The sequence below is a fragment of the Heterocephalus glaber genome, unplaced genomic scaffold (genome assembly GCF_053883595.1).
Source record: "Heterocephalus glaber isolate CG9 unplaced genomic scaffold, H.glaber_assembly_v1.0 deba00001472, whole genome shotgun sequence".
Taxonomy (NCBI): Eukaryota; Metazoa; Chordata; class Mammalia; order Rodentia; family Bathyergidae; genus Heterocephalus; species Heterocephalus glaber.
This window is the reverse complement of record NW_028258315.1, coordinates 32,089,754-32,117,271: the sequence shown is the minus strand read 5'-3', so window position 1 is coordinate 32,117,271 and position 27,518 is coordinate 32,089,754. Positions and strand designations below refer to the sequence as shown.

Here is a 27,518-nt window from a genome sequence, read left to right as displayed (position 1 = left end):
CAGAGTAAGACTTCTATTAGTGCTGATGGAGGGAATGAGCAAAACCCCATGCCAACCATGCATATGACACACTGATTCTAATGAAATAAAAAGGTGTGAAGGAAAAATATTTTGTACATCTTGATGAGCGCAAAAACAGGCAATGTCTTTGATTCTTCAGAAACCTATGGCGGGGGGATTTGCTGCACAAGAATGGTCACATGCACTGGTGACCAAGTATGCTAAGGTGGGAAAGAGAGGAAGGCGGGGGGGTATGAAGTGCCTCAAATGTCAGTCATGCCGACATTATGCAGGTGAAATAAATTTGCAGAATGAAGAGGAGAAGCAAGGAGATTTGTAATGCATAGGAGGGGTAAGAATGGGAGGTAAGTTAATTTTACGAAAAACTCTACATACTCAAAAATAGACAGACGACACAGAGACAGACAAATCTAAACACTTTAATACTTAGCAGTACTGAAATTCACACTCATCTTCTCTCTGGTTACCTGTAGTTTAACTGGCTCAGGAAGTTTCATCTGGAGTAGACCTTCCTTGGGGCTCTTACCCCCTTTAGCATCTTCTTCCCCTGCTCCTTCCAGCTTTGAGTCTTCAGTACTGAGCTCTTTCTCCAGCATGTCACCTTCCTCCTCCAGAGAGGCAGCTTCCTTAAATACACTGGGCTCAATCAGCTGCAGTATGTGCTTCAAGTCCTCATTGTGAAAGATGCCCATGATCAGCAAGGTATAGAAGAGCTTGATGAGAGGCACAAAGAGGAACTCGGTAGTCCCACCGACAGGGTCCCGTGCATGGAGGCTGCCCTCCTTAACAGCCTCTGTCAGCATCTGTATGGTCTTGGCCTTGAGGATGTCCAGTGGGAACTCAGGACTGTACTGGTAACATTCATTATTGATGCTTACAAAGCTGGGGGAAGAAAACTGCATCCGTGGCCTGAGGGAGGTACTGAGGCCGATGCCAGGGAGGCCATGCTTCTTGTTCTCATCAGGGAAGAGGGTGATGCTCTTGGTTTCCTCGGTCATGGGGACAATGAATTCATTGTTCATCATGAGCCTGGCAGTGGCATAGGAGCTAAGATGGATGTCGATCAGCAGGTCATAGTAACCGGAGCGCAGCAAGCCAGGCATGTACTTGTTCTCGATGGCATAGAGCAGCTGAGGTTCATCCACATGGCTGCAGAGGGCATGGGCCACCCGGTGGTTCCCCAGGGCACAGACTGCTGAGTACAGCCGGAGGGTATGATAGTGAAATTTCAGCAACTCCTCCTGCTCTGTCAACTCTAAGATGTCAACAGATCTGTGGAAGAGGAGAGGGGAATGGCATCAAGATTGGGAAAAGATCATTAGAGAAATTCTGAATTGGAATCTGTGCCTATTACGTATTTCAAAATGTATCTCCTCCATCCTCCACCAAGGTTTTGGGTACTTCTTTTAGACATGTGGTTTCAACTTGAACCTGGGATACCCTTCTTTCAGAATTTGTGCACCCCTTGGAAAATCCCAACCCCCTTTTTCCGCTAGGTAACTTGAATCAAGAAGCCAGAAAGATTTGCCCAGGCCCAAACAGCCCTCATTTCTGTCCTATGATCAGGGTCTTGGCCTGACCAGTCAGAAGTAGGTGAACAGAGTACTAATACCTCAGTCCCAGAAACCTCCTGCTACAAGTACCCATGTTTCCACACAGGTATACGCAGTTCATGAAACAAACAGTATAAATGGCATTTTCTACCTAGCAAAATCAAAGAGCCCCTCCAATATCGATTGCAGTGGGAGTTCACACTGTATGTTTAATTCAGATCATTTTGCTTCTGATAAAGCCTACAGCCAGGTTATACCTAAAGTCAAGCCATTTCTTTCTGAGCATGTGACAGTTGATCTAGATTGTCGATTTAATTGCATTGAGAAATTCCCAGGGGATTAGTAAAGCACACTTCTGGATATATCTGAAGTGGGTCATGGAGGCATGGCTTTGGGGACTGTATTTGGTGCTCGGCCCCTTCCTGTCCAGCTCTCTTCCCCTTTGTCCTTCCACCATGATGTCTCCTCTTCACAGCCAGCCAACCATGGACTGAAACATCTCAAGCTGTAAGCTAAAGTAATCTTCTCCTCCTTTAAGTTGCAGCCGTCAGGTATTTTGTCCCAGTGACAGGAAAGCTGAGCAACAGAGAGGACATACTTTCTTTAGATGTGATGTATTCTTCGCTATTTAAATTATATAGATTGTTCATGGGTGAAACTGTAGTATTAAAAGTAGAAACATGATATATCCTTAATCAAAAGAATTGTTTGCTCATCTTGAGAGGTGTTCTTAGACTTATCATTTCTTCCATGAGAGCAGGGACACGTGTTTGTGTATGTGTGTGTGCGCATGTGTGCATGTATTTGGTTTTCTACTATCTTTCTAGTGCCTGTAATAGTGCCTAGGGCAAGTAGCTGATTTTGGTGTGGACAGGTTTTGTTTTCCTTTCTCTTGGGTATATTCCTAGAAGTGGAATTGCTAGGTCACATGGTAATTCTTATGTTTAATTTTCTGAGGAAATTACAAGTTGTTTCCCAAAGCACAGGCTAAATGGTAAAGGTATCAAATTAAAATAGCAACCATACAAAATGATATAAAAATGCTTCTTGGGAGGCTGAGGTAGGAGGATTGAAAGTTTGAGACCAGTCTAAGCAACATAACAAGACTAAAAACTAAAAAGTAAAACTTATAATAGCCAAATCTCAGAAGAAGCCTATATGCCCATCATCAGATGAATAAATTTTAAAAATGAAATATATATATAAACTGGAACGACAGATAACTTTGAGTCACTTGTAGGAAAACAGATGCACCTTGAAACCATAATGCTACATGAAGTAAATCAGACACAGAAGGCTAAATATCACATGATTTCTCTTATAAGAGAAATCTATACTATAAATAATTTAAAGAATAAAAGAAAAGACAGGAGCTAGACTACATGGAGATGGGAAGGGGAACTGGGGATGGAGAGAGACAGAAAGGAGGGGAGAGGAGAGGAAGTGAAAAGGATCAAGATGTGACAGGTATGTATATGCACCAATGCCCCACAAGGAATGCATTTATTATGTATCACAACCATATACTAGTAAGCAGGGGGTCATATATCCCATAATTATTTTATGATTAAAGACTTAAAATGAGAATAATTACATTTACACTATTTTCATACTGTATTTTCACTAAGTATGTGATTAAACATTTTATGGTATTTAGGGAGGGGGATCTTGGTCCAAAACTTAGAAACTTTGTATTGGGAATAAGTCCAATAAAATGAAATCTATGTGATTTAACTGGAAGTCACAAGGGAAAACTGAAAAATCATAAGCAAAGCTACCACTGTACCTTATGCTATTACTTCTACTGCCTAAAATATACATAAATTTGTCTGCAAAGTGCAGACAGTATTTTCATAATTTTCTTTCATTATCATTTCTTTCATTCTGTTCTGTTTTTCGTGTATAATAAAACAAAAGGTGGAACTAACTGGTTCCTATTATTCCATCCCTAATATCTTACAATTCTGTATTGTGTTATTTTGCTAAGTCATAAGTCACCCTGCACTTGTAACCTTGGAGTAATTAAGAGTGAATGAAGAAATCACACACTGTTATGTGGCATCAACTACAGTACAATTCATTTCAATAGCAAATTGGCTGAGAAATAGACTTAAACTTGGATGGTGCACAATAATGAGCCCATTGCCAACCATTTGTTTTGCCTTCATTTTGTTTCTCCTGCAGCACCCCTGGGTCTATTTCCAAGTGTCCAAATCAGACCACGAAGGGTTTCGAGGGCTGACCTGTTCTCCTCTGGGATGTGCAGGGACATGAACTGCAGAGGGTCCAGGCACTGCACCAGCCAGCCTTGGCGCTCACTTATTCGAGAGACGTCCACCTTCAGAAACTGGTTGGGCATCCGGCTCCATAGCACATGCGACAGGAACTGCACGTGCAGACGCGGGGGACACTGGGGCACAGGGTTCTTGTGTTCACTCTTGAACAATCCCGCAGAGAGAGGCATCACATTCTAGGGATGAGGAAGCAGAAGGAGAATGAATTTATAACATCCCTTGGAGTTCCTGAAGCAATGGATAAAATCCTGCAGGGGAAGAGACAGGAGAAAGAAGATACACTGTGAGTCGAACAAAACCAGTATCAGAAATGCCAGAAAAACTGGGTTGAAAAGACACTCCCAAAAGGACAAGTGGAGAACACACCTAAAACTTCAGCGCAGGCAAACAGATTTTGGGTTGTGTTTTTCCCATGTACTCCATTCCTTTGTTAGGAAGAATAACTGTGCCCTCTTCAGATTTCTTTGCCAGGCTGGGCCCAGGGGAAACCTGGCAAGCCTTTAGGACTTTCAGTGTCACACTACTTTTTCAGTACTGGGATAGAACCCAGGGCCCTCACATTGAGCTACATTCCCAGGCTTTTTTTTTTTATTTCAATTTTTACTTTGAGGCAGAGTCTAAGATAACGCCACAGAACAGACACTGTGAACCCCATTTTGCAAAAGCAGAAACCATGCTCATATAGTTTAACAAACATGTCCAGCGTCACTAACCTGGCCTGGAACAACTATCTACTGTGCTTATCTGGCACCTCAACTTTAAAATTACAAAATTAAATTCAATTTTTCTTCCTGAATTTCAACAACCACTTCCAGTTGTGGCACTAACATCACCACACAGTCCAAACCAAAAAAGATGAACTTTAATCCTTGATTCCAGTACTTGAACCCAGTTAACTGACAAACCTTATTAAGCCAATTCATTGTCAAATCCTATCTATTTGACCCCTGAAATATTTTCATTTCACTTCCTCTCCCTTGGAACCTTCCTGGCTCTTGCCATCATCTCCCATGTAGATCGCACCGAACCAGTAACACCTGCCTGCTCCTCCCTGCTTCCAGTCTTGCTCACCTGAACATTACCACTAACATGTTTTCCCAAGATCAGTTTCATTATACTCAATTTCTTTCTTCAAACTTCTAACAGTCGTTCCTGTCTGTGTACTAGGTACCAACCTCTTGGCATAATACTCAAGGCCTTTCAATCCAGACGTGGTCCACACAGTAATCTCCAAAGGAAAACATCCTTTGTTATGGTCACATGGAATCACTTCACCTTGGCATTTTCATTCTTACACACTTCTGCTTTCTTTCTCCCTCTTCCCACTCTTTCCATTCTTCTAGTCAATGTCCCGGAGAATCCCTACCTAATAGTCTTCCACCTCAAGATAACCTCTTCTTTCATATTTACCTGCTTCACTCATCTAACTCTGCTGTAATTTCATTTATGTCCCTACAGAATGTTATTCGCACCCCTATTCTAAGTCACCTGGTTTCAAGTCTACGTTTGTTTACTAGACCACCTATAAGTTCAATGATTACTGTTTTTTGTGTACAACTTAGCATTTTCTGGTTCAGTATAAACCATGTTTTATTAAATAATATAGTTAAGATAACTAAAGAGAAACTTTTAAATTATGTTACTATAGTGACCTGAAATAGATTTTCAAACATAGCTACCTTTCCCCTAAAGTATGATTTATTTGATTCATATCACTACTAATAAAATACTGAATTCATTTAAGAAGTACAAGCTAGGTCCTAACAGAAAACAATACGAATAAAATATTAGGAATGAATTTTCCTTACCTTTATTCTTCCTAACTCAAACTGGAAAACATTGGGACTTGTGGCTTGTGCAAAAACTGCAGGAAATAATTTTGTACTTGGCTCCACCTTAAATAAACAAGTTAATTTAGTAATGTCAGTAAAGAGAGATGCTAAAGAAAAGTATTTTCTGTATAACAACTAAGGAGCCCATGACAGAGAGAAACCAAAATGTCCCCTTTCTCTCATGTGAAGAGTCTTTTTCAGTAATTAGTCAAGATATTTCATGACCTTGGAACATTTTTAGAGGATCTATTTACTTGAAGCAGCTTATGGCTCTACCAATACCCAATAAAAGTGAGCATACATAATTAACTTTTCTGCTTCCATCTTCTCTTAATTTCCAAATTACTTTTTGATCTTACAAAGCATGTATCCCTTTAACAGGGAGAGATGATTTCCCTCTCTAGCAGCGCAAGACATCATCGACCCTCACCACGTACCTGATAGTAAGTGCTCAGCTCCTTGCCATTGGCTATGAATGTGAGCAGCCCACTGGCGGCGTCCACCACACAGCCGATCTCCAGCCCATTACTGTTGCGTCCTTGCCCGGGGCTCATGCTCTCACCAGCACACACCATATAGCAGTTGCTGCGTTTGATGCTGAATTGCAAAAAAATCCCCATATTTTATCTTTGAACAACCACAGATAAGAGAGAAAGCATGTGTATCTTGCAAACTAAACCTAAATTATGCTGCGCAAGCAACAAGCTCATGCTGTAATGGGAGAGGTGCACAATGGGCCGATTCTGTGATTCTGAGCAAAACTCCATTGACGGCAGTGGACGTTCTGAATCAGGTCTGACTCGTCTCTGAATTTCACACCTAATGGAGACAGGTCAATGAGTTGGAACTAAATAAGAAACTGACCTGCACCTTCTCTCCAAAAACTCAAACCAAACTGGACCTTTTTCTGAGGTTCAAAAAAGTTTAACTACTTAATCAACATCCAAATTTGTAATTTTCACCTCATGGTTTGATTTTATTTTCTTTGCAATAATGGGTTCAGAGATGAGAAGGGTTCATTTCCAAACACTATCCAAGTCCTTAGGCAAATTCTACATGCGCCATCAGTGATTCAATATAATTAAATTTGGCTAAAAGTATGCCCCATTGTGGACAGTTCCTGGTGATCTGTTATGAGAGACAGAGCTAACTAGAATATGCACAAAAAAATCAGTGATATCAAAAAGAAAACTTCCCCTGATTTTCACCTTCTCCAAAATCTTTATTAGAGATGGTGACAAAGTGAAATATTTTGAGCTTCATTTCTATTCCCTTCTCTACCACTGTATGGTAAGCCTGTAAACAACTATGGAAAATAGGCCAAAGTCAGGCAAGCAAGAAGAAAAGAATGAAAAGATTGGGATAAAGTTAGTTTGGGATAATCAAATACAGACTATGTTTCTTTGCACATAAGATTCAGTGATTCTTTCCTATCCTCTATTTCCTACCCTAAACCATCTATCAGTTATCCCATCCCTACAGTGAGTTCTTTTGCTGATACTGTTTCTATTTCTGAAAATCAAATGCACCCCAAAAAATATTCCTAGAATCATGGGGTTTGGGGTCCCATACTGATGTAAAGTACTCTTTATTCGAGATTTTTTTCCTAGGCCTTATCTTAAGTGCTGAGACCAATATGTTTAAAATGTATAAAGCTGAGAGCAGGAAAATGAGTTTCCCAATTGGTCACCAAAAAGGATGGTGCAGATATAGAAGGAAAGCAACATTATGAAGGACTCTTTCTGAGACCTGTCACAGCAGATCAGAGAGGATTCATGGGCATAAAAGATAGCAGCAAGTGGTCGGATCTTCTCTTGTCTTATTCTGCAAGGAAGATAGCCTTCTTCACTTTTTTGAAGGTTTGGTTTGAGTTTGGTTTATTTTACAAATGAGAAAGGATGGCACAGAAAGTGTAACTGACTTACCCAAAGCCACACAGCGAGTCAAAGGCAAAGCTGAGGAAAGAACCCACTGCTCCTCAGTCGGAGTTCAAATGTGTCCAACTGGTCTAAATTACCAGCCCACTCTGACTTCATATTTTTATCCCCACCACACAGCCAGTTCCCTAGATATTTATCAGACCAGATGCTAACCACCTCGCTTTACCCATCTCTCATCCTTCAAATAAGGGCTAAGTATTGGGAACCCAAATCATTCGTCATGTGAGCTGGGCAGATATTATTACACACAAAGGATATACCACTCCTACTCTATGTTTCTTGCTTTTAACATATTTAGATTCTTGCTGGTTTGTATGAGTAACAGAAAGGACACTGACATTAATGGCTTTGTCACATTGTTCCTACAAGTAGAAATATTCTTGCACAAAATCCAAGAGACAAAAATTCCTAGGTTTACCAATATTTTTGATGTCACTCATGTAAAAAACTGAGGTGAACCAACCTTTCATGTACTTTTCCTTTTTCATCTCCTAGAGTTACAGTCACTGTACGGACTCTGTCCAAGTCAAAGCCTGTGTCATACTGGTGGAAATCAGATGTGATCCATCCCACCCAGACATTAGCAGGTTCTTGGCCAGGAAAGATTCTCACTGAGTAATAGTACTGTCAAGACAGAAAAGCCAGAAATTGGTAAAGAAAAGCAAAACAATGCTGATTTCAATCTCTGAATTACCTGAGAATGTATTTTTTTAAATCATTTGGCTAAATGATGTTATAGGCACAAAAGGTGAACACTGCAAAATGAGAAATGTTTTATACCATAGATCTTGAATTTAATCAGAAATAATGGGAAAAAGAGAAAAGACCACCTGAGCAATATATGTCTATGTGTGCAGGTACATACATTTGTGTATTGTTTACACTATATATATATATATATATATATATATGTAGTATGCAATGTATGCAATTAAATGTATCAATCCATTTAGGTACCTTAGCTTCAAGTTCTTCAAGCTGGTGCAAATCCGCTAATCTATGCTAGAGTTTTTATGTTTGTCAGCCAACTCTTGCAAATACTTGGCCTTTCCTTTTTCAATTATGTAATATTTTGACATCTTACGTCACTTTGAAATAGTTCAAGTCTAATATGTGAACATCAAACCCAAACATGGAAGCACTCTATAATAGACACAATTTTATATTATTTCCATTTGGCATTACAGGAAAAGTAGAATTAAAAATTTGAAACAGCAGTCAGCAAGACCTGACCTCTTACAAAGTATGATAAATAATCTTTTAGAGTATTCCCTACAATGAAAGAAATTATATGTACTTGGAAAAGGGCAAGTGGCAAGTTAAAATTTTTCAATGAAATAGGATAGCAAAAATCTCAATTACAGGTGTCATTAAGAATATTTTCCCTACGAGCCGGGGATTTAAGCTCAGTGGTTCTGGCACCTGCCTCTCAAGTGCAAGGTCCCAAGTTCGATCCCCAGTACCAAAAAAAAACAAAAGAAAGAAAGAATATTTTCCCTAAATAACTCTCTTATTGAATAACACACATTATAATACATTTTTCAAATATCTTAACCCCAAAATATATCTAAAAATAGAAGCAAATAATTATTTTTAAGAATTGAATCAAAGTATACTGTTTGATTTTGTTTTATCTTATGGTGCTGGGAATTGAATCCAGGACCTAGAATATGCCAGGCAAGCACTTTACCACTGACTACATCCCCAACCGAAGTATACTACTGATGGTATAAATAATAATCACTGACAAACAGAGAAAAGGACAAAAGCTGCAACCTCATACCGTGGAGGTTTGCATCAGGTAATCATAGTCATCCCGATCATCTGCCAGGACATCTTCAGTGAGTCTTGCAGAATGGCTTGTGCTGTAATCTGGCTTTGTTCTCCTAAGTAAAAATCTGAAATACATTAGAGGACCAGCAATGAACAATGATTAAACGCTCATTTAATCTGCCTACTTCTAATAAGAGCATATAATTAATGGGGTGATCTTCAACTAGGGCAATTTTGGTCTCTAGGGAACATCTGGGAATGCAAGGAGATATTTTTGATGGTCACAACTGAGGCACAGAGTGGTCTTGGCATCTAGTGGGCAGAGGCCATGAATGGTGCTAAGCCCTCTTTGGTCCCCAGCACAGTCCCCTACAGCAAAGAATGATCTGACTAAAGTGTCAAACATATTGAGGTTGAGAAACTCTGGGTGCAAGAAAGGATGCTAAGATAATTTGCCTTTCTGAACATAAAAATACTATTTAAAGAAACACTCTATGTTTCATCAAGAATATAATATAAACATCTTAAAAAGTGACCTGGGATAGATTACATCTGCGCTAACAAATTAGAAGACCACAGGGTTACTCTATTTTTCTCATGAAATCTTTCACTAAAAGAAAAAAAAGATGAAGAACAAATTAATACTGGAAAACCCTTTATGCTGTACAATAACTCTCCCCACAGGAAAACTACATATTCAAAATCATATTGTATCTGTAAATGACCTCTGTTTCAGACGAGAAGGTTTTTCCTGAGCATAATCTTTATGGTTATTAAACTCTGGCTTTGCAGCTTCTTTGTCTTTGTCAATGCGATCGGGCACCAGATGGCCATGAGCTGTCTTCATCAGAACCTCAAAGTCAGAATCCGCGTCATAATCCTCCAAGTCATTCTTGGGCCCAAAGAGGCCTGCACCCGGGAGCCCCCCAGCCATAGTTTTGGAGAAGACCTCCGCGCACTCAATCGGCATGCTCAGGCGGTAAAACATGATGTCAGTGCTGCTGTTCTGAGAGCCAAAGGACTTCTGCGTGACCTTCAGACATGGGGAACTGTCTATGGTCCCATCTATTCTGGTCACCTAGCAAATGAAGAAGTAATATTCACAGTCTAACCACCACTGTTGATTTCCTGATCCTAAAGATAACTGATGCACATCATGTTTTCAGAATCTCAAACATCACCCACACATGCATTATTTTGTAAGAAAAGGTTATACATAGGGTACACTTCACTCTACCTCTCTGCAGGTTCTACATCTGTGGGTTCGACCAACCACCCATGGCAAATATTTGAAAAAAAATGCATCTGTACTGAATGTGGTCACATTTTTTTCCTGATCGCTTCCTTAAACAATACAGTATAACTGTATTTCAATTGCATTAAGTATTATAACTAATCAACAGATAACTTGAACTATATAAGATGATGTTCACAGGTTCAATGTAAATACTCCATCATTTTATATTTCGTAGTTCAGCATCAGCAGATATTGGTAACAATAGGGGTCCTGGAACCAATAACTTATACATAACGTGAGGCAGCAGTATTCACAGAGTTCTGCTCCTAACTCTAAAGATTGCTTGGGAAATTAATTTCACAATTGTACACATTCAGATTTGGCCTGACTCTGCTTACATATAAAAGGAAGATCATTTATCAGCCAAACATGCTATTGGTAAAGAACTAATATGAGAGGCCAATCTTTGCTTAGGTTCCACTGTTATATAACCCATCAGGGAAATTATTTTAATTTGTAATAATTGTCTAAGTAAGAACTCTCACATACAAAGAATTCTAGTTTTTTTTTTAAGTGGTGTGATTTTTAAAGTAAAAGCAAACCTCAATATGTTCATGGTTTGATGGAACTTGGAGAAACTGAGGAAGCCTCTTGCTTAGCCACATGGTAATATCTCTGTTTGTGTTAACCGCAAATGGTTCATAGCCCTCTTGTAAGCCGCAGATGGTGAAATACTTCAAGGTGCTGACATCCTTTCCGAAGTTCATCCTGCCCACCTGAGCCACACCCAAGCTACACACAGGTATGAATCCTGGGAAGAAAAACCATCAGAACCTTCAGCATTATTAGTAGAAGAACCTGTTAGTACAGAATTAACAGATGTACAGCTCCAGGCCTCTTCTTTTTGAAAACTACTCCCCTAAGGAAGAAACAATGATGTAATACAGAGAACCCTGACAATAAGTATTAAATGTAAGGCAGCGAATAACAGCATTTGATCTTGGCATTATAAATTACTAGGTATGGGCCTGGATAGTTCCCTTTTCTTACCCTGGACTTATTCTGTAAAATGAGACTACTGCTAAGCACTGCCTGATCTTCCAAAGATCCTTGACTGTCTAAAGGCAATCCCCACCTGATATTCAAGTTTCTCAGTGGTATATGTCACTCTTTCATGCAGAAAAATAAAAAAGAACCAAAGGCCAAGGAAAGTATGGCACCTTGTGTCTTGCTTTTCTCTCTGGCTAATGAGCATGGCATGTCCAAACACATAGTTGCACTTTAAACCTCTTCATACATAACACAAGGAAAGGATGGGAGGCAAACACTTAAAAGGTTTCCATCCACTGACAGCAGCTTTTGATCTATGTATATACACACAACAGCAATGACCAATAAAATAAAAACCAATAGAATAGTTCATAAGCTAATCTCATGTGTGGCAGAGTCAACAAATCCTTCCACTGTTGAATAAAAAGTGGAAAACTACATTTTGTTAATTGCTCAAGTTCTTTGGAATCAACTGTCAAAGGGCTGAGATAGCATTTTTTTTCATTAAGGAAATAGTTTTTCAGGGTGAGATGTTCATACATTCTTCATTTCTTTTTATATTTTATACTAATGTTTAAGTAGCTAGCACAATAAGCAGTTTGGGTTGGTAGGCAGACAACAAACTAAAGGATCTAGTTGGATTTTGATTTGTAGATGAAAAAAAAACAGTGGCTATTAAGAATAAGCCAACAGTTTTCAGAAGAATTGCAGTTACCCCAGCATTATGATTTATACTTTTTCCCTTGTTGAAACCAGTGACGGTGAAAGCCAGATATAAGCACCCCCCCCAACAGAAGATGACAAAAATGACACTCAATGATTCATAATGACTTCATGCAGTTTGTTTCTACCAATATGTACTCAAGGGAATGGCAGTGAAAGTTGCAACCAGCCAGGTAGAAAGAAGTCTAGCCGAGTTCCAGGGAGCAAAATGCAAAGCTTCTAAATAAGGCTAAAGAAGATGCAGCTGTGTCTGCCATCGGACCAGCTGCCAAGGCTGTAATCCAGAAAGTTGTTTTAATATGCATTCCTCAAGAAATCAAAGAAAAGGAGTGAAAAAAATGCAATAGATTAGAGATGGCTTGAACTTTGTTAGCACAAATTGGTAAATATCTAACAACCATTTGATATAACCAAGGGACACCAAGATAGAAAGAGCTCCTATGATAGTGAGCATCTATTTATCTCTGATCATTGTATTTTTAGAAGTTTCTAGTATATAGGGGAAATCATTTGAGACCCATAAATTGCTGCATAGTAGACCTCTGTTATGCTCATCTCTTTTTTGTATCTTTAAAATACTTCCATTTAAAGCAGTGGCTACTGATATGCACAAGCAATGTCCCAAGCTGGTCACTATAGCTAAGTTTACAATTCTAGAATACTGTTTCAATAACAAAGATACCCTTTTCATGAGATGGAATATTATTTAGTCCTTGAAAATTCAGTCTTCAAAGGTTCAATTAATATACAGGAAAACAGTCACAGCAAATATTATTTGAAGAAATATATAGCATATGGTTTACTTTTAGATAGAAAAACACCAGAAGGTTTTTTTTTAAATCAAAGTTTCATAGTGGTGGGATTTTTAATACTTTGTTCTCTCTTTTTTTATATATATCTCTGAACCTAACAAATTTCCTTTAATGAATGTGCATGCATTTCATTATAAAGACAAGTTAGACTTTTATTTAAAATATTTCATTTAACAAAACAGGACATGACTACTTATTAAAAAAAAAAAAACTCTGCAAGAGTGGTGTGGATGTGAAATGGCTCAAACTTCAAGCCCTAATACTGAATGTTGATATGTGATGAGTCCAGCACCAGAAGTCCTACTCATCACATTAAACGAGTACAAGATTTATGTAGGAAAATTGCTAGTATGTATTAAGAAACTTTCAACCACTCATATCTTTATTTGATAAATACTATTTGAGCAGGTACTATGTACTAGAAACCAAGAATAAAAGGTGGCTAACAGAGCTCCTAGCTGAACGATGCTCGTGATCTAACAAGATCTAACAAGAGGGAAAAGGACAAGTAAAGACATTTTACCAAAATAGCCTACCACTCATCTAAGCAGGGAACAAGGAACAGAGATAGGTGGAAAGACCAGAGTCTGAGGGTTTGCAAAAGAGTTGCTATCTAAGAAGAGGGCAGGTGGCAGGACCATGGAGTGACTGCAAACAGAGACTGGCATCCAACAGACTTGGATACACTTATTAGTTATTTCTTCTTTGGCAAGTTACTAATAGTACATTCTCTAAGCTTTAATCTTTTCTTTAACACCCAAGCTACAAGCTTATGGTTTTAAAGTGATTTCCTGTATGTATACTGTTTAGCATGGAGGCTCATAGAACTTAACTTAAAATTTTTAAAAAAACAAGAAATAAGAGAATATCATCTATACATAATAAGAAAATGGTTGGCTATAATAACAAAATAAAATATGTGCAGTCATTAAAACTCATATTAAGTCTCACCAAAAAATAAAAACTGTAGAGAGCCAAAATTAATATGGTAATATTTTTTAAAAATTGGTGATTCCAGGTAAAGGGCATGCAGGTGCTTTGTACTATTTTCACACTTCCTTGAAGAACGGACATTTGTCAAAATAATAAGTTGGTAAAAATTTAAATTATGTTTAAAATATTTTTATGCATTTGGATAATTTTTAAGATAACATGTTTAAAAAGAATGCTATTTTTACAATATGGTCTCAATTCTTTAGAAGGGAGAGAAATACAGTAAATATTATCTTCTGAATCATCAATCATCTCTCAATAAAGTTTAATAATTTTTCTATAAAGGTATTATATGCCTTCTGTTAAAGTGATACCAAGTTACTGACTGTCCCAGATGCTACTATAAATAGTATCCCCTCTTTAATTTGGTTTTCTAGTCTTAGTGCAGGTATAGAAATACTACTTATGAAACACTCCAGTTATTCCTAGTAATGTCTGTAGATTAAGATTTTCTCTATAAACAATACAATATACAAGTAATGATAGAATTGTTCCTTTTATTCCAAGTATTACCATCTCCAATTTCTTTTTTTTTTTTGTCATATTAAAAGTTTGAAAAGGGCTGGGGATTTAGCTCAGTGGTTCTGCTGCCTGCCTCGCAAGCTCAAGGACCCAAGTTCGATGGCTGGTACCAAAAAAAACAAAAAACAAAAAACAAAAGTTTAAAAAAATCGTTTAGAAGAACGTTTTAGCCCAGGAATACATTATGGTTGCCTAAGTACTAAATGGCTTTATAAATGCTTTATATTTAAATTTCACTTCTACTCAGCCAGTTTTGTATCTGTGCCATTGCATATTTTACCATGACCATAATTCCTTTTTACTTCTACAGAGACACCCAGCTCAGTCATACATACAATAGCTACTAAAGCAATCATAATAACCATTTGGTAAGATGAACAAACATATAAATGTGTTCTCTCCCCCAATTAACATGATGGGAAACACCTCCACTAGGTTCTAGAGGAAAATATACATAAAAGGATGCTCCATATAAAATTACTGCATTAAATGAAAAACCCTTAGTATCAGAACTTGATGTAGAATAATATCTGGCTTTAGTAAAATGCATCAGATTATGGGTGTATGAGGAGAGCTTCTTCCAGGTCCTTGGTATGGTATAGCCGACATCACTGCCTGGTACTAGCAGGCTATAAGTGGTGCATGCTTCTTGCTTTCCATAATTCGGCTATATTGTTTTATATTAGGAGTCAGACTGAAGCCTTAGGTGACTCACATGGGCATATGAGACAGCAGACTGAGCTACTACAGCTCCTCCCCCAGTGGCTGCCATGGAGACCTAAATCCTGGTCTGTGAAGCGGCAGGGCCCTGTTGAGTTAACATGCAGCTGAGGTCAGTTTGACCCCAATTAAAATCCTTTCCCTGAATTATGGCTTCTCTCTGATCTGATGGGTTGCTGTTTAATTGAGACCCAGTCTCAGTACCCTTTTTTTCTCTCCAAGCAAGATAAGCAGTACCTCCCTTTTTACAGCCCTGCTTACATAACTGCTATCACTAGATGCTTCACACCATATTACTTGATGTCTTCAAAGCACACCCTGCTCAACATCTTCCCATGCTTGTAATCAATAAATTCTGGATGTCCTTTGTGCCCTTTGTCTTTGCTGCTCAAAGCAGCTTAGATCAACCCCAAACCCAGTTTTCTCTCTAAGTCTCGTCTCTTTCTTTGTTCTTGTTAGCGTGCATTGTATTGCCTCATAGGAGGCCCAGAGGAGACCTCATAGGAGACCAAGATTCACGGCTAGGACTCTCAGTAATGTGCCCATTCCCTACAGTATGGAAAAGGTGCCACTGCTTGATTGGCCACAGACTTCTGTGGGTAAAATCTGGAATATTAAATGTGTGATCAGGCAACATGGCTTATGGTAAAAATGACTCTTGATTGTTTGACTGCACATGGACTGGGAGATACATTGGAACAACTCCTGCTAAAGATTAATCCTTGAGGCTGCCTTGGTGACAAGCCATGGCTTCTGTTCTCTGTCTCTGGAAAGACTACATTTACAGTGGTATCTAACAGTCTTCTGAGTCTAAAGGATCACCGGAATTTAAGAAAGCCCCTTGATCAATGTTCTTGTTTTCTGTTGTTGTGGACCAAATTAACACAAACTTGGCCATGTCAAGCAGTGCCCATTTATTATCCTGGTTCTGTAGGTCAGACATAACATGGCATAACATGGCTGGCTTTTCTGCTCAGTGTCCTGAGGATGAAACCACGGTGTTGGCATGGGCTATATTCTCACCATGATCTCACAGTCAGCTTCTGAGCTCATTGGTTGTTCAAAGAATTTGGCACTTCAGGATTGAAAAGCTGAGCTCTCTGGTTTTTGGCCATATATCAGCTGGAGACTGTTCTTAGATGTCAGGGCCAGTCCATAGATTCTCACCATGAGGCCCCCTCCATACTACAAAAGTTTGCTCCTCCAGGTCTAGTAAGAGAATTTATTCACCATTTTAAATCTTTCTGACTTCAAGTAAAGCTCAATCCTTTTTAAGGTCTCAGCTGATTAGATAACGCCCACATAGGCAATTTCTATTTGGTTAACATAAAGACAACTGATTGATAACCTAATTATAATAGTTATATTCCATCATATTCCATTTCATTAAATTCTGCTGCTCATGAGGAGGGGATTATGCAAGGTAGTGTCTATACCACAGGGTGGGGCTCCTGGGGTCAATTTTAGAATTCTGCCTGGAGCAGCGGGCATTAAGGCTTCTTTCCCTGGGCTCCCACCATTCCTGACTCTGAATATTTGCTAGAATAGTGGAAAGAAAAGATGAGGATGATCTTCCTTGTAGTACTAATTTGTTGATATTACACAATCAGAAGGATCTTTTAAAACATAAAGAGTCAATTAATCCTCTTTCTTTCCCTAGGGATACTTTGAAGTTTAAAGAAAAAAAGTGCCAGAGGGAAGAATTCTAAAGAGGATCTGCCACAAAGAAAGCAGCCTTTAGTCCCTGAAAGTTCCCTCCAGTAGGTAGTTCAGTCATACTATCTTGATCTTGACCATGTAAGTCCCAGTCTTTTGCAAGAGGTTAAGAGCTGAAGGAATCATGCTGTTCTATTAGAAATCAATGTTTTTCAGCAATGTGTTCTTCATAGAATTATTATTTGACCTTTAGGGTCAACTGTGCGGTTCCCTGTTTGGGGAAGAAGGCTGAAGCTTCTTAGAAAAACCCTACTGCCATATTTATACAGTAACCCTAGACTTACCCAGAACCAGCTGAATGACTGTATCTCCAAACGAATTTAACTGGATGACCATATCAGTCTTTCAAAGACTTTTGTGATTCCTTCTTTTTGATATATTTGACTAAAAACTTACATTCCACAGGTTATCATTTTAGTTGTATAAACTATAAAAAATGTAGTAAAAACATGTTTTGACTATGGTATCTACTAAATTAACAGTTATGATCACAGCTACATAAAGCTTATAATCTACCTTGGAAACCAAAAGAATACTTCCTCCTGCTGGGCATGGTGGCACACACCTATAATCCCAGCACTAGAGGCTGAAGCAGGAGGATCACTGTGAGTTCAAGGCCAGTGTGGGCTACATACACAGTGAGTTCAAAGCTACCCTAGGCTACATAGGGAAACCCTGTCTCAGAACCGCCCCCAAAAGGAATACTTCTCCAAAATTTCCAAAAGAAGTCAACAAGGCAAATCACATTTTCAGAGAACCCATCAGAATTCTATATTAACTCTATGACAGAGTAACAATGTAAGGTGAAAGTCATTTTTTAAAACTAAAAAATTCTGTAAAGAGTAAAGTCATAAATACAGTTGTTTATACATGATTTACTTCAGACCCTGTCTTATCATTGCCATGCTGCTTGGCTCTGGGCAGCAGAGCTGTGCCATTAGCATTTGTCACATGCTTTGACAGTATGGATGGGCATCCTATGAATGTATGCATATGCTCTGACATATACACACACAGAATTCACAAATGCATTTCAATATCTTTAGCTTCCCAAGAAGGGAAGCATAGTAGACAAATATTTAAATAAAAGCAATTAAAAATACAATCTCAGGTCATATCCATAGTGATAGACAATACAGACAGTTACAATGAGAAAAATCCCTGCTCCCAGCCAGCCCTGGTATTTTGACACCCAGAGTGGGAAGGGTTAAAGTGCCAATTTCAATACCCAGAAATACAGGTGTTTAAAATAGAAACTGAGCAATAAAAATGCAAAATTCCTACTATTTTTGCACATCTCTGTTTAGGAAACAATGCTCCTATCTACTCAAAACTTTGCTCAATATTTGAATGAAGAATTTAAGGAAATAACAAACTGACTGGGCCTGGGATTTAGCTCAGTGGTTTCACTGCCTGCTGAGCAGGGGCAAGGACCCGAGTTCGATCCCCAGTACCAAAAAAAAAAAGAAATAACAAACTGACTAAAGTTCTAAGGCTCAGTGATGAGTTTATAGAATAGTAAAACTACTGAATGAGCTATGTCTTCAAATCCAGGACTACATATATGCAAATACATGTATATTTAAATATGCCACACATAACAGTATACATTCAAAAGTTACTCAAATTTCTTGGTTCATTTGGAAATGAGATATTTTTGTATGCTTTTATTAAATACTATCTGATTTATGTGCTCCACAGTAACGGTGTGCACTACACCTGCACTGCCCAGTAGGGGCATCACTGCAATACTAAATATTTCAACACTTAAAACCCAGCTAGTACAACTGAAAAACTCAATTTTTAACTTCACTTCATTTAAACTGAAAAAGCTCCAGTGGCAGCCAGTGGCTGCTCTTGGAAGCACAGCGCCGAAGAACAACGGCTTTCATCTTGGCTTTGCCAATGGTCCCAACTTTCCTTCACAGCCTTGCTCCCAGGCTATCTCAGCATCGTGGGGCAGAAGTATTTGCCCTCTGCACTGTGTTTCAACAGATCTTTCTGCATTTCTTTATAACCACACTTATCCGCTGAACAGAAGCTATACACACGTCAGTCTCTCCTGGCAAATCACAATCAGGAAGGGTTTTATTCATCTCTATCCCCTCAGGTTCTGGCATGAGGAACCTTCATGGTCAGTTCTCATTCTGTTTTTGTGAAATGAACATAAAAAGGCTACCAGCCACAGATTAACCAGGAAGGTTCTAAATGAAAATGTAATGACTGTGGAGCACATCCTTTTGACTGCTGCTTGTTTTCTTACACTCACCAAAGCCATTTCAGCCTTATCAAAATCCTAGCTAAGTGGTACAGACAGTATTTCTGTTAAAGCAATTTCAAGGGCTTCTGATCACATGACCATATGGTTCCTGGTGATTTACAGCTGCAGCTTATCTGCTCAGTCACACTCAGACAAAGACAGCTGGTTATGAAGCACTAGGACAAACAGCCTCATCATAACGGAAACCTCAAAGTGACACAGAATGCAGCACACTTACCATCACCAACATCAAAGTCCTTGAAAGCTAGTTCGGAACCCGAGTCATCAAGCAGGATTTCGCCATTCAGTGTGAACATCATAGTGTGTTCATTCATGTCAACCATACAGCCCACAACATCACCTGCTTGCCAGGAGCGTCCATAGTGCTCATTGCCCTGGTGCCACCGCTGAGCCTACAGAGGATAGAAGAGTCCTTGTCAAAGAGTCAGCGAAGGGAACAGCACCCCCACTTCAACTGACAAAATTCTATTAACTCAGCACTAGGACGAACTCTAGTCAGTATATTACCAGCGTGCATCAATGACCTAAGCCATATAGAAACGATGGGAATTCTATCCTTGATATTAACATGGCATGTTACTAAATCTTGAGAAAACTCAAATGCCACACCATGTTTATTATTTTAAAAATCTAACCCTGCATGTTTTCAATCAAAAGAAAAATGATGCACCTTTATTATTCATTCATTTATTCATTTATTTTATCTTCTGCAATGACAACTTCCCTGCAAAAAGGTTGTTTTTCTGCACTCCCACAAATACAAAAAAATTAAAAGCTGGGAATCTATCATTGAAAATAACATTATAATTTTTATCTATTTCAAAATAAAATTTTATTTCTTAGAGCCCATGGGAATGTTACTTTAATAAAATGGAAATCTAAAAGCTTTTCAGTTACATACTAAAACCCAAAAAGTTTTCGGTCAAATCTAAAAATATTCTTAAGATATCTGTTATAATAGCAAACCAAAAATTGAATATAGATGCTACCCTTCTTTATATACATAAGAGAAATCTTATATTGCAAGTGCATTTGAAAGATAGCTTTGATAAACTTGTATGCTAGATCTGGAAGTATAGTTTAGTAGTTTATGTGTACAATATTATTTATATTAATAGTTTTGTCAGAGAAATCTTTTAAATTCTTGCTTAAGCATCACCTTCACTTTAGACTGATATGTAGGGGTATACAGTTATCAACACAAAACAAGGACATAACTCTTCTTAAAATAACACTGTATTTTAAAAGAACCTAACAAAATAAATTACCAAAAGGCATTAAAATTCAGAACCTACTTACTCTCCTTTATGCCCCACCTAATGTCTGTCCCCAAATCGAGGACCCTTCCTTGTCTGTGGTTTGACTGGGAGTAAAGGATACCTTAACTTGCTACAAGGAGCTCTTCCTCTGGTTCCTTACATTTGATCTTCAGCAAGAATAAGGCTAAAGCTGCCTTTTATTCGATTCTTTTTTCAAAATTTAAATAAACTTTGCTAATTTTGACTCCCCCCTAAAAAATGTCAAATTATTTTCCTTCTGAAATAAAAAACAAGGTGGAGGAAATTAGATGTTTCAGAAAAAAGTGGGCCAAATGTCCTAATTTCTAGCTGAAATGCTTTCCCACACAGGACATCACACAACTGAAATACTCAAGTGTCAATTTCTGCTTATTTCTTCTAATGTTCTTTACTATTAATATAGCTTTCCCCCTTCATATGAAAAGGAATACAAATTCAATAAAGGAACTCAGACAATAAAACAATACAAAAATCTATAATTTTGTCAAATTAAAGTGACTATCCTATTGTGATTATGAGCATGTATACATTAATTTTTAAATTTTTAAAACATTTTACATATCTAAGATAATCTTTAAACATTTATTTAGTATATAATGAAATAAGCACCTGATCAGCTCCCACTTAGTTTAAGAAATATAAATTACTAATAGTGTAGAAAATGAAAACTGAGTCTAAGTAACATCACCTTCAGCATTCTTAGTGATTATCACTTAATTTAAGTTTACTTTTTAAATGATACATACATATATAAATGGTATATATTTATAGGGTGCCATGTGACATTTCAAGACATGGATACAGCATATAACAGTTAAGTTAGTCTGAACATCTCTATTTCCTCAAATCATTATTTCTCTACCTTGAAAATATTCTGAACCCTATCATTCTCTAACCCCACCCCACTCTGCAATAGCTTACCAGTGCCAGAGCTTCTTGCTCCTGTGACTGTAACTTAGTACTGTTTGGTCAGCCTTTCCCCTCTGGAAACCATCATTCTACTCTGGACTTCTGTGTGATTAGTATTCTTGTGGCTACTAACTGCTTATGCGTAACATCAGTTATTATTTGAGACCAAGCCTTGTATGGAATCACTGTGTTGATTTATATGCATTTTTCATAACAGGTATGATAATATATGGAGAATGTTCAGATTTAAAATTATTAATTACAGAAAAAGACACATTGCCAATAATATCCTCTCCTCTCCTCAAAAAAACAATACTCCCTCTCTCTTCAAACACACGTATCCCATGGTTCTTCCTGAAGCAGTTCTGGAAGTCCTCTTTCATCGTATCTTTATGAAGCATGATCAAAAGTACAGTGAATGCTGCTGCTGAGTGTCATCCAACAGAAAGACAAGTTTGTAAAAACATTATAGTGAGTCCTCATCCACCTTATTCATCAGATCTGGCACTCTGTGACTTCCCCAAAATCAAAATGACCACAAAACATAAATGTTTTGAAGCAGCTCAGGACATCAAGGCAGCCAGGACAATGCAATGAAAGACACTCAGGAAAGAGGATAACCAGATCTGCTTCAGAAAGTGCCAAGAACAAAGGGATAAGTGTGTTCAAAGTGAGAGCGAGTGTTCTAAGGGGGATTAATGGGTCTGTGTATTTTATTTAAATAATTAGTAATTTAAATATTCACTGTATATTTTGATCACACCTCATATATGCAGGTTTAACACTTTTGATAAAAAAAGACTCATCATTTTAGTGGTGTCTGGGTGAATTTCACCATATCTGTCGGATGGGGGCAGAGTTCGAGGACTACCAGGACGAAAGTGCCCCTAGGCATTCTGTATCTCTAAGGCCATGCTGTTGATGGACAGTGCTGACCTCATGGTCCCCTAATAGTATAGCAGGGGACAGGCAAGGGCAGCCTGGAGAGGCTGTTCCTCCCCAAGGCCACTCACTCACCTTAAAGCCATCAAAAGCAAATGCACGCTCATCTGAGCCCAGCTCCTGATCGGGCTGGCAGCCTGGCCTGCTCCAGCCGACCCGCATGTCCCCTGCAGTGACAGCCTCGAACTCAAAGTACCACCGTCCTGTCTTCACTGCATATGTCTTCTCAGCACGGAAGATGCGGAACCTCTCACCAGTGCCACTGCACACTTCTGCTCTGGCTGCTGTGGGGTTGAGAAGAAAATTTAGAGAGAAGGGAGGATTCAGAAGATGATTAAACTGCAATGTCACCCAATCTGCTCTTGTTTCACTTCTAAGTGCCTTCTTACCTACCCATCCAGGCAAGTGGAATTTCTGCATGCACACAGTAGAAAGTCCAGGATTTCCCGGGACTAGGCTAGGCTGGGACTTGGGGACACTGACCAACCTGGCAAGCAGCCTTCAACTCATTCAGATACTTTTTGGGAGGGACCTATCTTTCTGAGGAAGAAATCCCACCAGCTACTTCGTTGGTTTGGTAATGGAAGATCAGATGAACTTGAGACTGGAAAGGAGATGCTTAGAGAGCTAAAGTGCTCTGCTAGGAAATGAACAAGAATTTATGGGTGAGAAAGAGAGGAAAGAAGCAGCCAAGAACTAAAGACAAGGGGAGAGAGATAAGAAAGAAGCAAAGATGCAACTACAGGCAATAATATTTGATGACAAGTTTCCACCACAGAACAGCTGAAGGATTCATTGCTGTGATTCAAAACTTTTCCATTCTCCCACATTTTCAATGTAATGTACTACATATAAAAATGTAGCAAAGAGATCAGAGGAAAAAAATAAAGGGTTAGAGTCCAACATCAGAGCCAGTGTGGTGCAATGGGATACATTGCTGTATGGCACACATATCTCTCTCTGTGGATATCTACATGTATTCATAGCTATATACAGATATATAATGTATATATCAGCAGGAAATGAGATGCCAGAGAGACTGAGAGGGTCAGGAGGGTGAAACCTGACTGAGGACCCTGAAGCCAGGGGACAGGGATGAGAATCCACTGAATTGATAATGCAGGCAATGAACAGGCCACCTCCATTAATATCTGGGTTAAATCCAGAGGAGGGAACTCCAGAGAAATGACCAACATCACACAACCCATAAGCGGCAGACCCAAGGAGCCACCTAATGCTATGGCCCTATTCTTTCCATACTGCCTCTTGTAGCTGGCATGGAATTAGGTACTGGCTACTCATCTGTTTCCCTTTAGAGATCTGGGAAAGAACTTATAAACAATAAAAGTTTAATAACAGTTTATCCATTGAGTTATTATGACCAAATTATAACTGGAAAATGGTTCTCAATGCTATAATATTAAAAAATAATTAGAAAAATCAAATTTCCATCCAGAATTTACTTTTTCTTAGGCAACAGCCTACTAATTCTTTATTTTCTTAAATTACAGTGGTAACCTTCACAAATTTATCTACGAGATACAGAATATGAGCTATGAACCACACAAACTTTTAGAGATTATTTTCAGGAGAGAAGAGTTTTCGTGCAGATGTACTTATGTTTATTTATGCTGATTATTTGAAAATAAAATTCTTAGATTATATTCAGCAACAGAGTCATCTCCTAAATTTCTAAGTAGGTATTACTCAGTTTTTATCTTTATAAAACTAAAATACTGCAAAGTGCCAGGTTTGTTTTCCTGTTATGTTCCCAAGACATCAGATTTTGCAAATATGCCGTGTGCTCAAGTAATACAAACATAATAATTTAGCACACTTTAATAGTAACTTTAATCAAATATTTTAGAAGGTGAATTTGATCTAACATTATAACAGATAAGTTTCCTCCGAAGCACACTACAAATCTCTTGGTATCAAGAAAGATCACTAATGCCTTCCACTAACACAGGGAATGAAAACCAAGGACCATACGGAGAACGTGCAATAATAATAATGAGGAACTCCTTAGTCTCAGCATTCTTCTTCCTGATCCTGCGCTGGAGTACCATTCTTACACTGTGATGCTACTCACCCCGAACTTGCACGAACATGCTACTCATAATGCACCATCATGCAAGGACATCAGAGTAATATACTTTTGTTCTTTTTTAACTTCTATGCATCTTTTTGCATATGCCCATGTAGATCACAGTTCATATTCTGTATTTCTTAAACTACTGTAAGGTAGCTTATATCCATGGTTTGAAGAAGCAGAAGTTTAGAATTCTGATTCTACTTTACAGAAAATACTAGCGCAAAATGAAAATCTGGGTCCACAGAAATGTTTTAAAAGACCCAAACAATCTGAGATATATACATAGTATATACTTGTATCTATTGAAACGTTTACATAAAATTATGATATATATTTATGTATCATAAAAATTGCATGTATCATATATAAATTTATATATTATATATTTGTATAGTAAATTTATACTGTATAAACAGTGCTTTTATGTATATATATACATCTTCCACTAGAGGGCAGTCAATATCTGCTTATATACAGTATTAAAATCAGTTACAGGCTACAAGGATGGTAGGCTAGTCTCTAAAACTTTATACATATCTAGAAATCCTTTCAACTTCCTGGTATTATTTTAAATAATGCAATTCATACCTTGATAAAACCTTGTGATTAATAAGAATAAATTCCATTTCCAAATGTTTTACTGTTTATTGAAAATAATATTTCAAAGATATTAAAATTCAAATACTGATTTAACATTTAATCTGGAATAGATAAACATTCTGCTTAAAAAGAGTAAATAAATTATAGCCCTATTTAATAAGGCTAGATTCAATTATATCAAAATGTCTATATTTCTAACATTAAAATTTCACCAATATTAGAACAATTACAAATGAATACTTTTAACTGATCACCAAATTCATTTCATTTTATACCATTAAATCTTTTGTATCTTCTAATTTCCATTTCCATAGCCCTTGTTCAGAAAAATTCCAATTTTTCCCAAGCTTTCTGACTGGTCTCTTTGTCTGCTGTCTGTCCCACTCTAATCTGTCCCTTCCCACTGTTACCATAGTTATATTGCTATGGTAAACTGAGCTCAAACATCCAGCGACTATTGTAAAAGTTCCCGGGGCTGGAACTCCCTCTACAAATTTATCTACATTTCATAGAGTTTATTTTTCAAGCTATTCCATATTTTGTTCTCAATCGTGCCACCTTCATCCACTGCTACTTTTTCCCCACCTATACCTTACATTTAGCCTCAATAGAACATCTCCCATTCCTTTTTCTATACTTCATCACATAAGAGAGTCTTTCCTTAAAGTGCTAGTGTAGCAATGTCCTTTCTGACACTAATCTCTACTTCTTGAAGCTCGGTTCCCTTTAATATCCCACTCAGAAGATTACTAATTCCTCTCTGTGGAGAATTAATCTTTCTTCTGCAATTAACAGGGAGAACAAATGAATCTCTATGAGGTAAGCATCCTGTTGGAGCCTACAGCACAATGGTGAATGAGAAACATGATTCATTTTCTACTGTGCAGTACACAACACTTAACCTCATTGATTATTTCTCACGTAACTTCAGAGAAGTAGAATTCTGTCAACTGTCAATGGTTCTACCTCTAAATTCTGAAAATGCAGAGGCTATGTGAGTTATCTGATCACAAATTTCCTCTCAGTTTTCTTATTTCCTTATACAAACACAATCACTCTGAAAACTCATTAAGTTCCATCTTTTCTTCCTTACCTATAGTGTTCCACACTTTATGGCCCTATGACCCTTCTCTCTACTTGCTCTGTCAACCCCGATTCTTGTCCAATTTCACTATCTTCATTCTCGACTTCTATCCCTGCTCTGCTGAGTCTCCTGGAAAACACATGTACAGAATAGATTGGTACCACTACTAATTTGCTTTCTTCATGGATCATTTATGTTTCTCTACACTCTCTAACCTGTTGCCTGCTCTCTGTTTCACTTCACAAAGCAGCTAGCTATTCTCACCTTTGTTGATGACCGGCATCAGCAAAAGCAGCAGAGTAAGGACCTCTACAAACCCTCTTCCCTGTAAAATCAGTGGGATACCCTGGCAACATTCATCCCATCAACCTTTCCAGAGTCCTCAAAAGTAGCTAAAGTATTTATTCAATGAAAATGACCCAGTGTTTCAACAATAAGTCTTATGGTATTTTAACACACCCCATTCTCTCTTCCTTTCTCTAGCTCCATGATACACAGAAAACAACTGGCTCCTCAAGCTCAGTGAAGCCAGAACCTAAGAGCCTCTGGAGTGGCCAGCACAGGGTTGGAGCTCTTCCAATAGTCAACTGTGATTTTACTTTGCTGGTGCTTCCTTGGAAAATCCTACTTGTGAAATTATTCTGTATTCCACCTGACTTAGACATTGCCCAATGCAAACAGACTTCTCCATAGGGATATTTAGTTGAAAAATATCACAGGCAATGTTTTTTAACACGGTAACTCCTGAAGATAATAATAATAATAGTTAAGATAAACAACAGCTGAGCAAATATTTTAAAAGAAACTCTGGGGAAGGACATGCACAGCAGGCTATGAAAAACACCAGCATATTTATAAGGTCATAGTCAGGCCTTTGCTGTACATGTATTTAGGAAAGACCTGACAAGGTCTTCAGTCCTCAACTCTGGAAGACCATGAGGTCCTGCAGTCAGTGAAGGCTAGGTCAAAGTTGTAAGTGTGAGAGCCATGTACTTACAGGCAGATGGGGCCTCTACCTCAGCAAAAGACAAGGAGAATTCTTATTCTCAGGCATTTAAGAAAGTCTCTGTCTCATCACTGGCTGACTCCTAAGTTAGTGAAATAGATACTTCAACTTCAGCAG

The 27,518-nt window shown here is 38.2% G+C and overlaps 1 protein-coding gene across 5 annotated transcripts in view; it reads right to left on the bottom strand.

Moving 5' to 3' along the window:
- Ryr2 (ryanodine receptor 2) overlaps nt 1–27,518 on the bottom strand; it is a 676,288-nt gene that overhangs the window by 185,102 nt on the left and 463,668 nt on the right. For all 5 annotated transcript variants that reach the window (XM_087181253.1, XM_087181249.1, XM_087181250.1 and 2 more), the window contains 10 exons: nt 22,692–22,900; nt 19,685–19,859; nt 11,253–11,461; nt 10,139–10,491; nt 9,424–9,538; nt 8,104–8,264; nt 6,138–6,297; nt 5,677–5,763; nt 3,818–4,044; nt 489–1,293 (listed from right to left, as the gene is read on the bottom strand). In XM_087181253.1, coding sequence (XP_087037379.1) covers nt 489–1,293; nt 3,818–4,044; nt 5,677–5,763; nt 6,138–6,297; nt 8,104–8,264; nt 9,424–9,538; nt 10,139–10,491; nt 11,253–11,461; nt 19,685–19,859; nt 22,692–22,900 — 2,501 coding nt within the window. The remainder of the gene's footprint in view (nt 1–488; nt 1,294–3,817; nt 4,045–5,676; nt 5,764–6,137; nt 6,298–8,103; nt 8,265–9,423; nt 9,539–10,138; nt 10,492–11,252; nt 11,462–19,684; nt 19,860–22,691; nt 22,901–27,518) is intronic.